Source organism: Cebus imitator, unplaced genomic scaffold, assembly GCF_001604975.1.
Source record: "Cebus imitator isolate Cc_AM_T3 unplaced genomic scaffold, Cebus_imitator-1.0 Scaffold620, whole genome shotgun sequence".
In the NCBI taxonomy this organism is placed as follows: Eukaryota; Metazoa; Chordata; class Mammalia; order Primates; family Cebidae; genus Cebus; species Cebus imitator.
In genome coordinates, this window is record NW_016107935.1 from 4,368 (window position 1) to 19,179 (window position 14,812).

General features: G+C 35.7%; 1 protein-coding gene across 2 annotated transcripts; it reads right to left on the reverse strand.

Moving 5' to 3' along the window:
• Nucleotides 1-6,598: 6,598 nt before the first annotated feature.
• LOC108295115 (histamine N-methyltransferase-like) lies at nt 6,599-14,352 on the reverse strand. Of its 2 annotated transcripts, none has more exons than XM_037734460.1 (3): nt 14,019-14,097; nt 13,706-13,852; nt 6,599-7,826 (listed from the first exon to the last, which is right to left on the reverse strand). In XM_037734460.1, exons 2-3 carry the CDS (start codon nt 13,840-13,842, stop codon nt 7,718-7,720), a joined length of 246 nt encoding a protein of 81 aa, XP_037590388.1. In that variant the 5' UTR covers nt 13,843-13,852; nt 14,019-14,097; the 3' UTR covers nt 6,599-7,717. The 2 variants fall into 2 exon arrangements, with proteins under 2 accessions (XP_037590388.1, XP_017372653.1); XM_017517164.2 differs by lacking the exon at nt 14,019-14,097 and adding an exon at nt 14,114-14,352 and having other exon boundaries at nt 6,600-7,826.
• Between the last annotated feature and the right edge of the window lie 460 nt (nt 14,353-14,812).

The window sequence follows — 14,812 nt, forward strand, 5'->3', positions numbered from 1 at the left end:
ACCTTTCATATATAATATAAATAAAATAAAAGTATGTATTTATGTAAAATACATTTATACTGTACTTTATATATTATATAGGATAATATATAATTAAATATATACCATATATAACACATTATATATTAACTATACTATATAACATATAAACTATACTATATATTATACAATATACTATATTATATAATACAGTATGCTTATATAGTATACTATATAAGTATATTATATAATGTATTGCCAATTATATGCTAAATAATATATAAAATATTACCTGTTATAAACATATTACCTATTATAATTATATGATATATAGTATTAAGTATATACATATAGTATAAAGTATACAATACATTATATAAGACTATATTATATAATTATGTAATATAGAGTATAGCTTATACCATAGAATTATCTAATACTATATATAATTATATAATACATAGTATAGTATAGTTAACATATACACATATAAATCTCTATACTATATAACTATAGTACAGTTAACATACACACATGAATATACATAAAATTAACTATAGTCAGTCTCATATATAGTTTTAGATACTTTGCTATTGTGAGGAGACTAAAAATGAACCATAAATTTTTATGCAAAAATCTTAATCTTTTTAAGTTAATTCCCATGCTGGGAATTAATGATTGGAATAAGACTGTTCATCTGTGATGATATTTTTAAAAACAGTGATAAACAACAACAAAAAGCCCAAGTACAAGGATGGCAGATGGTCAGAAAGGATGCAGGCTAGCGAACTGTAGCACAGTCCTAGCAGCCCTCCTGGACAGGCAAGACCAGCCCAATTGCTGGAGTCCTGGAGATGGGGTGGGGAGGCAAGGTGGGATGTCCAGGTGAATGCGCTGAAGCAATATCTGGGGCTAGGGTAGTATGGAAGAAGAGTAGATGTTTATCAAGAATTTCCATATTTGTAAGTACAGCAGGGCCAGGCCAGTGCGTATGAGATGAAAATCAGAACTGTTCTTGCCGTGTTAATGCTGAATTACTTTCAGGGAAACTTTAATTTCATATCCTTACCTTTTGCACATCAAAGCTTCCATATCATTGTAACCTCATCAGTATTATATGTTACTGGCTTTTTACATCTTTTTGAATTATTCTTAGTAAAAACTTGAATTTTTCTTTTAAATACATTTTTAACATTTTGAATAATATAGCTAATTAACAAAAAAATTTTTATCATTTTTCTCAGATTGTTATTCTTAATAGAGATTCAGCTGAAGGAGACCCAGGCAATTTATCTGAACCCCTGTCATGTCTCATTCCCCTTCAGTCATATATTACTAGGTTCACCATCTATAAAATGAAGATAACAACAGGTTGCCTACACCCGAGTTGCATGACAGTGTATATTAAATTGCAAAGTTTTATTCAGTGTGACTGTCCAGAGGAAACTTATGGACTAATTAAGAGACTACAGACCAAAAAATGGCACAAAAACTGGCAAGACACAAATTTGTCCTTCAGCAAAATTACAGATAAACATATGCCATGGACTTTTATGTAGATTGTAAATAATCAAAACTGGAAATGGAAAACTAACGTTGACAACAACAAAACAGAATGAGGACCTACTACATTGCTTTTTATCTATTTTACCTGTACAAGTCCATTGCTGCGTTGTTATTAATTCTAAGTCTTTACAACTAAGTTTATTTGCTTTTTTAAGTACACAGTCATTTAATTTGCAATGATAGCTTTGTCTTCACTCTGTTTATTATTCCTTGTTTTGCTGTTTCAAACCTTATTGAATTAGCCAAAACAGCCTTGTTTACTCTGCTTTTAATGACAATGACTCCAGTGTTCTAACACTATGTTCCATTCTCTCAAATCTGTAATGTATCTGTCTTTAATGATACCTCTATGTTCACTGAAAGATTTAAATACAACACAATATAATGGGGTAAATTATTTTGGTAAAGTTATGTACAAAGAATAGTTTATGCTTTAATCATATATTTATAAATGCCTTTAATAAAATGATGCCCCAAACAATACTGTGTTTATCTAAAGTAGTTCTAAATCCTGTAGATTAGTGTATAATCTATATCCTTCTGATAAAGGAGTAACTGCTATTATACTGCATGTAAGCACACTAGTTTTTACTCATTAGTTATAAGCAATTAAAACCCATTCCAAAAATTACCTGCAGGTCTAGAAACCCCATTAGAATTTCACTTTCTCAATACAACAAACATGGTAATAGCCACACCACTCTGAAAAGAATTCCTACCACCTTTCTAGAAGGTGATTTATAAAACAAGATTTCAAGACTAAATGCATGTTTAATGGCTCAAAGACACAAGAAATCAGTGCCTGAGTCCCTTCCATAACCTATCTGTAAAGTATGTCTCCAACCTATGCCGACACGACTAGAACAACAGATAACTCCTTACCTGCCACGGAATGAAAGTTGCTTTCTACTTATGGACAGGTTTGATCATTAACATGCTTTTATACTGAGCCAAGAAATCACTTTCTGAAGCTTTCAACCATTGGCCTTTGAAGGCAAATATTCTATTGTTTGTTTGCCCATCAGAAAAGATATGAAAATGGCAATAAGCACAGCCAAATTCTTTTTTCCCGGCAAAAACAAAATCTCAATTCTCTGTATTTTTTCAAGCATTTTATATCTGTTGATCTGTACTGTTGGCTTACTATGGATCATTTGTAAACGTTAACACTTGCTTCCTGCCACCTCCTAGTTTCTAAACCTGACACACTGGATCTTCCGGTTCCTACTTGAATTATATTCATTCTACTACTGTCCAATCAGCTTAAAGTATTAAGCTTCTGTGTTACCTTAACATGTCATTTATGAAAGGAGACAAGATTAACAATATGTTGAGGTTAGATTTTAAAATAGCTCGTCATTGCTAAGTACCTAATCTCTCCTGTGAAAGGAAAATAAAATCTTGACCTCAATCTCACTATGTCAAAAGGAAAAGTTACAATTGAGAACTGGGTCATGCAAAAACTGCCTTCCCTTTTGTACCTAAACAGATAGGTGCAATGATAGAACGTCGTTCTCCAAGGGGCCCCCCGCCTTTTACATATAACATATGGATTCAGTAAGTGCTAATCAAAGCCTCATAAGAAAGTGACCACTTACCTCACCACCTGCCCTCCTTATTTTATTCTTTCCTCCTTCTCCTCCTGCTGCTCTTCCCTCTTAAAATATTGAAGTCCTCAAACACCTCTTTGGAAAAAGCACAGATCACAGATGCTACTGCAACCTGTGTCTCTTCTTCTCAGTTGCATCCTAAACCTTGGCAAAATAAACCTCTAAATTGATTGAGAGCTGTCTCAGACACTTTTTCCTTTACCAAGTTAAGAATAAACTATTAAATCTGTTTAGTACAATTTGTTGGACTGCTAAAATCAAGAGACTTAGGTTTTGTTCTGCCATGATGGTCCCCAGGTTTCCTGTTTGTGAAGTGAGAGTGTTGATGGTCTCTAAATTTTCTTCTAGTTTTTAACCTCTCTAGAAATGCTGGCATCTATATGTTGCAGAACAAAAGAACCATCAAACTGCTCTCAACATATGTCAGAAAAACTATTACAAAAAAATATTATGAGGGTTGATAACACCCATATTTCATATGTGAGTTGCTTGAGTGAATTAAAAAATTATCTATAAACATATATACAATTATTGTTGTAGCAATGGTATAGTGGTTAAGTTAGTATACAAAGGTTAATGAAAATAGAAGTAGGAAGTGGATTAAATGTGATTATTCGAGTTATAGTTCTGTCTAACTCTTAAAAAACTTTCTGGCATTTGAACATAAGAACCAAACAGCAGGACAGATAAAATGATTATTCTGTAAGCAGAGCCCGGAGCAAAGAGAACACATTGCCCATGACTGCTTTCTGGAACATTTTTTTCAGTAATAAGTATATGCACTGTAAATTAATACCAAAAAGAATATGGGTTTCTTTTTTCCCATGTACCATCTAGCATGAAGACAACACTCATTAGAAGTTGAATAATAATGAAGCCCCATCAAGTGGTTTCATTTAAGGAAGTTTCATTTCATTAATGCTGATGGACCCAAAAGCATATTCTATGAGATTCAGAATATATGCATTACTCTCAAAACCTAAACACAATTGCAGAAATTAACAACATGAATACTTCAAGACCCTGAATAAAGCATTTCTGGCCATTCATTTTGCCTCATTAAAGCACACAAACTCATATACACGAACATACATGCATAACTTTATACTTCCCAGTTTGGTCTCTGTAAAAGCTATGTAGTCTGTTTTTCTGTTCATGGCTTGTTTTCCTTTCTTCCTATTGGATTCATATAATATTTATTTCATTTTCCTAATATTAGAATGTATAATCTATGGATAACAGTGTTATTTACCAGTTATACTCTATTGATATGGTAGATGACTTAAAGAATTTGCCATTTGTTTCCTTTCTTTTGAATTGCTCAGACCCCTAATAATTGCTTGACTTCCAAACTGAAGTGCCAAGCACCTTCTGCAAAAACCTTACATTATTTCTTAAACTATGAAAACTCTTTACGCACAAACACCAGACTCAAGAGGAGAGGTTAATCGATAGGGCCAATGTGCACCTCCTCCCTGCTTATGTTTCTGGAAAAAAAAAAATCATATAACCCCCACCCCCCAAAAAACATGAGAATTAAGTGATATAAAAGTAGCAGTTTCATCTAGGAAGGGTTTTAGCTGGTTTGCTTTTGTATGTTTTTGAAGCATGGTGGGAGAAGTAGTAGCACCATTATGAAGGCTGAGAGAACATTCGCATCAAAGCCATGCTTGTGTCTACCTGTGCAACCAAGAAAAGAAAGTCGAGGTAGTAAAACCTGTAAACTAAGACAGAAACGGGACCCTATGAGATGCATTACAGGAAATGAGACCAAGGGACTGAACAAGATCAATGGCCTCATTTGCTAGGGACTGGAGTTAATAGCTGATTTGGAAGGATACTCAAGCCATGGGATGATATAAAGCTCTCAGGCACCCTGTAGATTATAGAATATGTGGGGACACCATTTCTCTAAAACAAGAATAGAAAGTTCCTTGCTGTAGAGTAATGTATTGTTCTGCATAATGCTTGCAGTCAGGCCATAATAGGTGATTAGAAAACCATCTCCCAGTTGCTACATGAGCACTCAAACTAACTGAAGTAGCATGTCTTCTCACCTCAAAACACTGCTTTTTCAAGCAATGGACACCTAGATCTAGGGATTTTAAATGCATTGCTTTTGATTTCATATAACTTACTCGGGTAGTGAAAGCTGAGTATACATAGCTTGAATTTTTCTTGGAGTTTTTCCTTACATTTCTGATTGATTTCTTATGGAAAGTGACCTTAAAGGGCACCCACATTCTCCCCAAGGCAGAGCTTGTTATTGCTACAATGTTAGGGTTCTGTCAGAAGAACTCCAAGAGTTGCTCCCTTTATTTTATTAAGTTCTCTGTATTAGCTTCTATGTGCACCTTTATGTAAGGAATCACTGTGCAGGCCAAATGTTCCTTTCTCTAGATAGCTTATAAGCATCTGGATAAATTTGCATTAGAAATTCAATTAACTTTATATTAAACGGTCAATTAACTTGGCCATGATAGAGATTGTTTTTAATTACGTTTTCTTGTAGGGCTTCTCTTCTTGTCCAAGCACAAGTGACACTATCAAATGATAGTCTTATTGCCCGTTGGTTGCCTGAAACTCATATGCAAAACACACAGGAAACAACTGTCTTGGTTAAGTCAATTAATAAGGCGTTCTTTGGGCAATTCATCACTATTATAATTTGGGGGACTTAAAGTATCCATAAGCAATAATAAAGTATTTTAGCTTAAACACTCTCTGTGATATTGTTCATGACAATCCCCTTCATTATCTGTATTTGTTGATTTCTATTTTCTTGGTGAAATATGACAGTAAAATAAAATAATTTTAAGGATTAGTTCTTATTACACTATATGATGGTGTATCTACTGAAAAATGAACAAATAATGACATTAAAAATCATTAATCTTGGCCGGACATGGTGGTTTGTGCCTGTAATCCCAGCACTTTGGGAGGCCTAATCACCTGAGGTCAGGAGTTTGAGATCAGCCTGGCCAACATGGTGAAACCTCATCTCTACCAAAAAATACTCAAATTAGCCAGGTGTAGTGGCGGGCACCTGTAATTGCAGCTACTCAGGAGGCTGAGACAGGGAGAATTGCTTGAACTCAGGCGGAGGTTGCAGTGAGCCAAGATTGTTCCACTGCACTTTAGCCTGGGTGACAGAGCAAGACTCTGTCTCAAAACAAAACAAAGCAAAACAAAACTCAGTGATCTCATTTCATTAAAGGGCTCTTAGTTAACTTTGTCTTAATATGAGCCACAACTCAACTCATTCATGGGGCACTAGAACACTTAACACTTAAGAGATTCAAGGGATTACCACTTGGCATTAAGTGGTAATTACATATGACAGTAGTGTCCAATTGATACCAGGTTGCATCCATTACTGAATTATCACTCAGACAAAAAAACATAACTAAGGATAAATATATAAATAATATGTCTACATATTTTGTATATTAATGCATTAACCCAAACTTCCAAATGACTAGCAACTTAAAGCAAACACTGTTCAGGAGTTGATATGAGGAAAAGTCTTGATATGAAACTTTCTATTTCACTTTTGCAGAAGGGAATAGCCTTCACCCTCCAGGAGTAATAAGAATGTCCTAGGCACTTTGTAAATGTTACCTACATCACTCTCACTACAACCTTATGAGATAAAATTCATTGTTTCCATTTTACTGATGCTTCAGCCAAGATGATACAGTTCATTGGAGGCAGAGTTACCTGTGTCCATCTACTTTTCCAGACTTTTAATTTTCCCCTAGAATAAAAGTGCTGGACCTAAAAGTAATGAGATCATAAAAGGGTGTTTTATTAGTCTCTTTTCTTTTGTCTGAGTGATAGTTCAGTAATGGCTATAACTTGGTATCAAGTGGACACTTTGTCACTTATAACTTAATGCTAAGTGGTAATCCCTTGAATCTCTTAAGTATTCTAGTGCCCCATCAATGAGTTCAATTGTGATTCGTATTAAGACAAAGATAACTAAGCACCCTATAAAAGGGTGCTTAGGAGTGTTCTGAATGCTAGAGGTAATTCTCAGCCTGTTTTGGAACTGAGTAAGATGAAGGGAACAGTTTAGGCCCGTGCCACTCAAAGAATGGGGACACAGGAATGTAAATTAACTATGTCATTGAGCATATTTTTCCCCCATGGTGAGAATTTCTCAATGAAAAAAGCTGGGCATCAGTTTATATTCCAGTGCACATTTCTAATTTCACATGGATCAAAAACAATTTGAAACCAGTAATCAATCCATGAACAAGGCTTTAAAGTGACACAAGCTTAAGGAACTTCTTATGGGATTTTCCTTTTCTGTGAATATTTAAATCATTTTGAGTAAGAGTTATCCTTAAAGTTATCCTATTTGATTTTTCATTTATCAAAAGAATAAGTCACATCCTTTATTCACAATAGAGATAGTAATGAAGGTGAATGTCCTAAACCTTCTAAATCTATGAGGGCATTAATCTTAGCTGAAGTAATATTTCTAGTTTTAATAAGCTGATCTCTTCCAAAAGCAAAAAAAAAAAAAAGCTTTCCTAAAAAAATGAACACTATTGCCATCACACAGCATGACGTTTGAAGTGAAATACAAACTTTAAAAACATATTATTCATACCTGCACCTCCGCCTATGCTTAGAACCTTAATTTCTGATTTTGTGTCTCCGATCCTGAAAGAAAAAAATTATGTAGTTTTAGAAAAATGTGTTAGGTGCTTTGTGAAATCTGATTATCTAGTCTAGTTGCAGAGAACAGACAGACTAAAAATACAATGAATGAAAACTAGGCCAACGTGAAAGGTCCCAATCATATCAGCAATTATATTGCAATCTTTAGAGTATATTTCAAAATATAGATTTTATTCATCAACAATCTTGAACTAGGAGACTTGGAAATGGCAGTATGAATATCTCAGGGTGGAAAATGCCATTTGTTTGGAGAACAAGGATAGAAAATGTGGAGTTTTGAGTCTGGTCATATAATAAGCCACTCATCGTAGATAAAGGAAAGGCTCGGGTGGTTCCCACTGTCTCTATGATGTCTACCTTCTTTTGTCCTTTTATTTTTTAACCTTCCTTTTAATGAACAAATGTTTATTAAACATGTATTATGTGTATTCTGTCTTAGGAATTTAAAAAGTGTTATCATTTTGCTCTCAAAATGAAATGTGTGATAATAAAGCCCTGAATTGTGGCTCAGGTACTAGAAACAGAGTGGAGTAGACATATTGGGAAATAAGCCAGCAGGACTTGCTGTTAGATTGATGTGAAGAGGTCAGAAAAAAATACTAGTGTGCAGTGACTTCCCTGTTTCAGGCTTGGATGACTGGGCAAAGGGCGATGCCAAAAAGGAAGCTGAAGAATGTAGTTTGGCAGTAAGTTTATGTTGTCTCAGGGCTTTAAAAAAAATAAATATGAATTATGCAGATGTTTGGATTTGCAAGATTTAAGCTGGGAGGAGAGAAATCAGGGTCAACGATGTATTCTGGAGAATTATCATCATAAAATAATGGTCAATGCTAGAAGAGCAGATTCCGTCATCCAAAGATACTGCAAAGTTAAAGTAGTTGTGGATGGTGATGCAATACCAACTTCTAAAGACCACTGGATTGTGAAGAATACAAAAAGCCAGAGAAGAAAAGAAATAAAGAACAGAGAGGTACTGGGATAATTGGAGGCAGAGGAAGCCCTTTGTCATGGCAAAAGCAGCAGAGTATACTGCTTAGAAAAGGAAAAATCTCCATCGAATTTGGTAGTATGAGTGTCTTTAAAAATAGCAGTTTTGAAAAAAGCATGAGGACTGAAGTCAGATGGCAATGGGATTAAAAGTGAGCTTGAAAATGAGGAGGCAGATTTAGAGTCTGTTGAAACGGATGAAAAAGAGAAGAAAAAGAGATGACAGCTATAGGGGAACCATGAAGGGGAAAGGATGCTGTTTGTTTCTTTGGACTGTGGGATGGTAAAGAAATCTACGTTTTGTCTACAGTGCAAGAGGCTGCACAGTCACAGAATAGGGATAAAGGTTGGAATAAGGTTCTGAAGGAATTTTGCAAAGTCTGTGGTCAAGAACACCTATAAATTAGTTGCCTTCTTCAGTTCTAGTTATCTTCCAACTCATAATCCTGAGTCCTAACACACCAATTTCTATCTAAACCTTTTGTTCATTCTTTAAAATGTTTGCATCTATGACACCACAGGGAAGCTATGAAGCAGAGCACCCAAGTTGAAATCCCCGGTTACTGATACGTTACCTTGAGCAAGTTATTTTACATCTCTGTGAAATAAGTTAATAATACCACCAATCTTGTAGGATGACGATGATGATTATTATTATTATTTGAGATGGAATCTTGCTCTGTCACAAGGCTGAAGTGCAGTGGTGCAATCTCAGCTCACTGCACCCTCTGCCTCCTGGGTACAAGTGATTCTCCGGCCTCAGCCTCCTGAGTAGCTGGAATTACAGGCAGGCGCCATTGGGTCCAGGTAATTTTTTGTATTTTTAGTAGAGGAGGGGTTTCACCATGTTGGCCAGCATGGTATCTGTCTCCTGACCTCGTGATCCGCCCACCTTGGCCCCCCAAAGTGCTGGGATCACAGGTGTGAGCCACTGACCCTGGCCTCTTGTAGGATTATTAATAACTGTTTCTAACTCATGGAGAAGCTGTGAGAATTCAATGATTTAATTCATGTAAGTCTCTTACAAATGTATTTGCACATGACAAGCACTCCACATGTATTAGCAATTATTATAATTCTAGGCACACATAAGTAAGTGATTTCTGTGAATTAACTCTTTGAATCAAAACTCCTCTGAGTTAGATACTATTATTCATCCCATTTCACATACTATAATGACATCAAATAATTACTGAAAACTTACTACTTTCAAGTCAAGGACTTAAATGTTTCATGTGTAACAACAATAACCAACTTTACAATTTATAGCTATATGCTATAACTTTTCCTGCCCCCAGCCTCTGCGCCACCATCTATCCCCAAATAGGGGATTGAAGAATTCCTCTATAGGGAAACAAATCATCTCAGTGATAAAGTTAACATGATTTTACATCTGAGGATTTCCCAGGAAAGAGCTGAGTCCACACTCAATTATTCAGTGAGCTATTCACTCAACAGACCCTGCCCTGACTTATACAGAAAGAATCTGACTACTTTTTAGTGCCTCATTATTTGATTGAATAGAAATCCAAGGCTCATCAGGTGGCTGGGGAGCTGCCTAACATAAGGAAACGGAGACTGAAAGAGGCAGAGAGAGCAGAAGTACATTTTGTAATAAATAGAAGAAGGTATTACATCTGGGAATGATGAAAAGAATGCTATAAAAACATTATTGGAAATTAAAAATATAATAGTAAAAAATTAATAGATGGGTTGAAAGAGAAAGTTATAGAAAACTGGAAATGCAAGAAAATTAGGTAATCAATCCAGGAGGTATCTGATGAATAGAAGTTCCAGAAAAATAAAACAGAGGAGAGGAATGATTACCATGGTTCCTTGTAACTGAAGGATCTGAATATCAATTGAAATAGCCGAGGAGAGTACCGACAAAATGGGTGAAAAGAAATCATTTCACAACTCACTATTTTAAAATATCAGAATAGTAGAGATAAGAAGAGTCTAAAAACTTCAAAGTAGAGAAAACAAAACAACAACATATAGCAATGTAAAGGTTATTCCACATGTCAAAGATGAGAATTTTGAGTAGCATGTGATTTCCTTTTTTCTCTTTTTTGAGAAAAAAGACCCTGTCTCACTCTGTCATCCGGGCTGAGTACAGTGTCCCAGTCATGGCTCACTGAAGCCTTGATCTCCGGGACTTAAATGATCTTCCTTCTTCAGCCTCTGGTGTAGCTGGTACTATAGGTGCATGCCACCTTGCTAAGCTAATTGTTTTATATTTTGTAGAGATGGAATCCTGCTATGTTGCCCAGGCTTGTCTCAAACCCCTAGGCTCAAGTAATGCTCCAGCCTGAGCTTCCCAAAGTTCTGGGATTACAGGTGTGAGCCAACATACCTGGTCAGTATTTGACTGGTTAAGAGCAGTTCTGGTATTTAAAAGACAATGGAAAAGTACCTTTAGATCTATGATACAAAATCACTTTCAGTATAGAGTTCTATAACCATCAAGTTGTCTAACAATGAGCGTAGAACAAAGGGATTTTTAAATATACAAAGTCTCAAAAAGTTTACCTCTCATTCAGTATTAAAGCTCTTAAAAATTAGTTCAGGAAACAAAGGACTGAAGAAACAGAAAAGAAAGATATGAGATACAGAATCAGGAAATCAAATATTGGAGAAAGAAAGAAAGTGAAATAAACTCCTTCCTCAATAGTTGTATAACAGACCAAAGCAGATCTTCCTAAACTGAGAAAAGGAACAGAGGGCTCGGCTCCAGAAAAGTTGTTCCCTTGGGGTAAAACAAACAGATTCCTTGCATATATTGAGAGGAGATTAATATATCTGCCTGGGGATCAAAATAGTATTAGGCACATAGAGAACTAAGAAAATAAACTAAAATCAAGGCAATGGTAAACTCTAGGGAAAACAAAAAGTTGTACATAAAAGGAAATGTAATCATAGTCTAATATATTGCTGAATTATTAATAATATGTGTACATAGGCAAAATGACATGAAACACTCAAATTATGTAACCAAAATTTTGACAAAGTATAGTGACATGATAGGGTGGGAAATGTGCATGTTTACTTAGTTATTTTAATACAGCAAAATGAAGAAATAGAACAATAGCATGCTATTTTAAATTATAAAAGAAAATTCCATAAATAATAAAAAGATTTCAAAGTCCTGAAAATGGTTGTTTCTGGAGAGTGGGAATCAAGAATGGAGTGGGTGGGGTTTGTTATAGGCCCCACCCACTTTAGAACCATTTGTTGGTATTTAGAACCATTTGATATTTCAAATATGAGCATGTCTTGTTTTAATAAAAATTAAATAGGCTCAGTCCACACTCAATTAGCACAGTGACCCACCAACTCAACAAACCTTGCCCTTACATACACAAAGCAGATCTTAATCACTTCTTGGTATTTCGTAACTTATAGACAACTGTAAGCAACAATTTTAAAGCTCCTTCAGCTATGTCTATTTCAAACACTATCTTCAGGAAAAAATTACTTAGTAAATAAATGACACTGAGTCAGATCATTCCTAACTATATACTACTGTTATAAGACAAACAGCATGCCCTTAAGAATTTTTCAGTCTTTCACAGATTTTATAATATTTCCAGTTACATTTAAACTTTGAAGATAAGGAAGGGGTCATTCATCATTTATTATATTATATCCATCTGCGGTACCTCTTCAAATCAAATTGTGTATGGCTGAAGAAAACCAAGGATCTGGTAAGCTACAGACTTAAGCAAATACTTTTAGTAATGGAAAAGAATTGAGAAATTAACTCATTACCTCTAACTTCAGATATGAATCAAGAAACCCAAAGAGGTTAACTATAATTAGTTCCTAGATAAGAAGTTATCTGTATTTGCTATTTGCTTTGATGTTTGTATCCTTATCCTATTACATATTCATTTTTAATATATAATATTCTATTTTTTGGAAGCTAACATTTAAAATCTGAATCATATTAAATAGAAAGAGAAATAAAATTTTATATACATCTAACAAATGCCTTCTCTGGTCAGACAGAGGTACTGCCCTGGTGAAAGAATTTCAGGCCTACAATAGAGAAATTCAGCAAAAGATAAAATACCAGTTTCTTTTGCTGTTTGCAAATTGGATCCATAGTCATTTCTTCCCAGTTTCCCATTGTTATTTCCTGAAGCAGAGTGAGTTACAGCAAATCACCCCCAGATAGGTGATTTGATTATCTTTAGCATGTGGAATCTGTTACTCACATAATGCTTATCAGCTCTGGCACAAATTGAACACATTAATCATTCAAAAAAAAGAAGTCTGTAAGAAGGATAGGAACCAGTGAGTTTCACTGATAATGGAAAAATGTTCTTTTTTTAAGGAACACGTTGCTAATATTAAGTTAAAGAAAAAGACAATTTTGGGGAAGAGAGAATTATAACAATGGGTAAGGAAAATGAATTTAAATGGATATTATGAGAACTGAGGCGTTCAATCGAAAGGGGCAAATCGTATTTGGCAATTATTTATATTTGATTCTAATGAAAACCAGACTCCCTCTGGGACTTTTTTGGGACGTAAAATTTGGAGGAGGGATGAAAAATCTGAGTTCAAAGATTGGCATCTTATCTTTTCCCAAATGAACATGGATTTGTGCCTTCAAATGGTTAACGCTTATCTCTGCAGCTGGAAATACAGCACAAATCCGAGCCTTTGAGTATTTAAAGCAAACGTGGAACCAAAGCACTGCAGGAGAAAGGGAGGGCAGGGCAGCCTGGAGGGGACGAGGAGGAGCTGCTATCAGTAACTCTCCCTTATCCCCGTGCCCAGCCTGTGAGGCTGAGCAAGACCCATCTATCACTGACGCACAGCGAGTCTGAGGCTTGTCCCTTTGACAACAATGTCCCTTTTGTTACCTTGCTATTATGCCTGGCAGCGTCTTGTCCATGAATTCCAGCATGCACTGGTGTTCCGTGGAATGGTTGAGAAACCTCCGAAAAGATTCAACATATCTCCCGTGGTCAGAAAACAAGCTCCTCATGGAAGATGCCATATTTGGTTTTCTGAAAAAGACAGAGTGGGAAGCAAGGTTTAACTTCCCCTCCTTCTCTTCCTGGTTCCCTCTTTCTTTCCCCACCCCCACCAGTTTCTATCCACAAAAAAAAAAAAAAATGCTAAGCTTGTTTTGAATTTAACATGCAACAAAGGCTGTCTTGCAGAGCTCATTACTGAGTCAGTATTTGTACAGGACTTTGCACTGATATTTTAACCCCTACACGATTGTTTTCTAAGAAATAGAAGTACTAAAGCAAGGCAGTAAATACACTGTTAAAACTTGTTTCCAAACTCCTGATGTTCAAAAGTCATAAAAACAGACTGTATTCAAATCACTTCCTGTTTTGTCAGCAAAGGCACAAGTAAGCTCCAAGTGGGAAAGTGACTGTTTAAAGTGGCAAACACCAGGATAAGAGGAGAGCTATACAGCACTCTCCGAAATCTACAGCGGTGACGAAAGGCTGTCATCTGCCTCTGTGCTTCTACAGGATTGTTTGGAGCCTCTACCTCCCTTCGCACTTGGATTTTAAACTTATCTGCTGTGTTTCTTCAAATGCTGATTTGCTGTAACTCAGAAAGTATCTTAAGAGGAAGTCACCAAGGAGGAGCCCAAGAACTAATAGCTAGAAGGTGTCAGAAAGCCACATTTGGGGAAATGAGAGTGGTGAGAGAAAAGTCTTGGAGCAAGAATGCAGGACACCAGGGTAAAAGCCCAGCCCATAGAATCCATCCCTTAACGCTCTGAACACAAGGTCCTAGATACTTCACTTGGCTGGATGAGCCTTTGGAAACCCGGTGGTGTCACCCACCAGAAGACCCAAAGTTTGAGAGTACCCACACAGTCTTTTTCCTAGGAAGTAATCTTTAAGAAGGCCATCCTTTATACAATATTGGATTGTTAATAACAGCATCCAACTCGTGGAGGAGTTGTGAGGATCAAATGAATTAATTCATATAAGTCTCTTAGA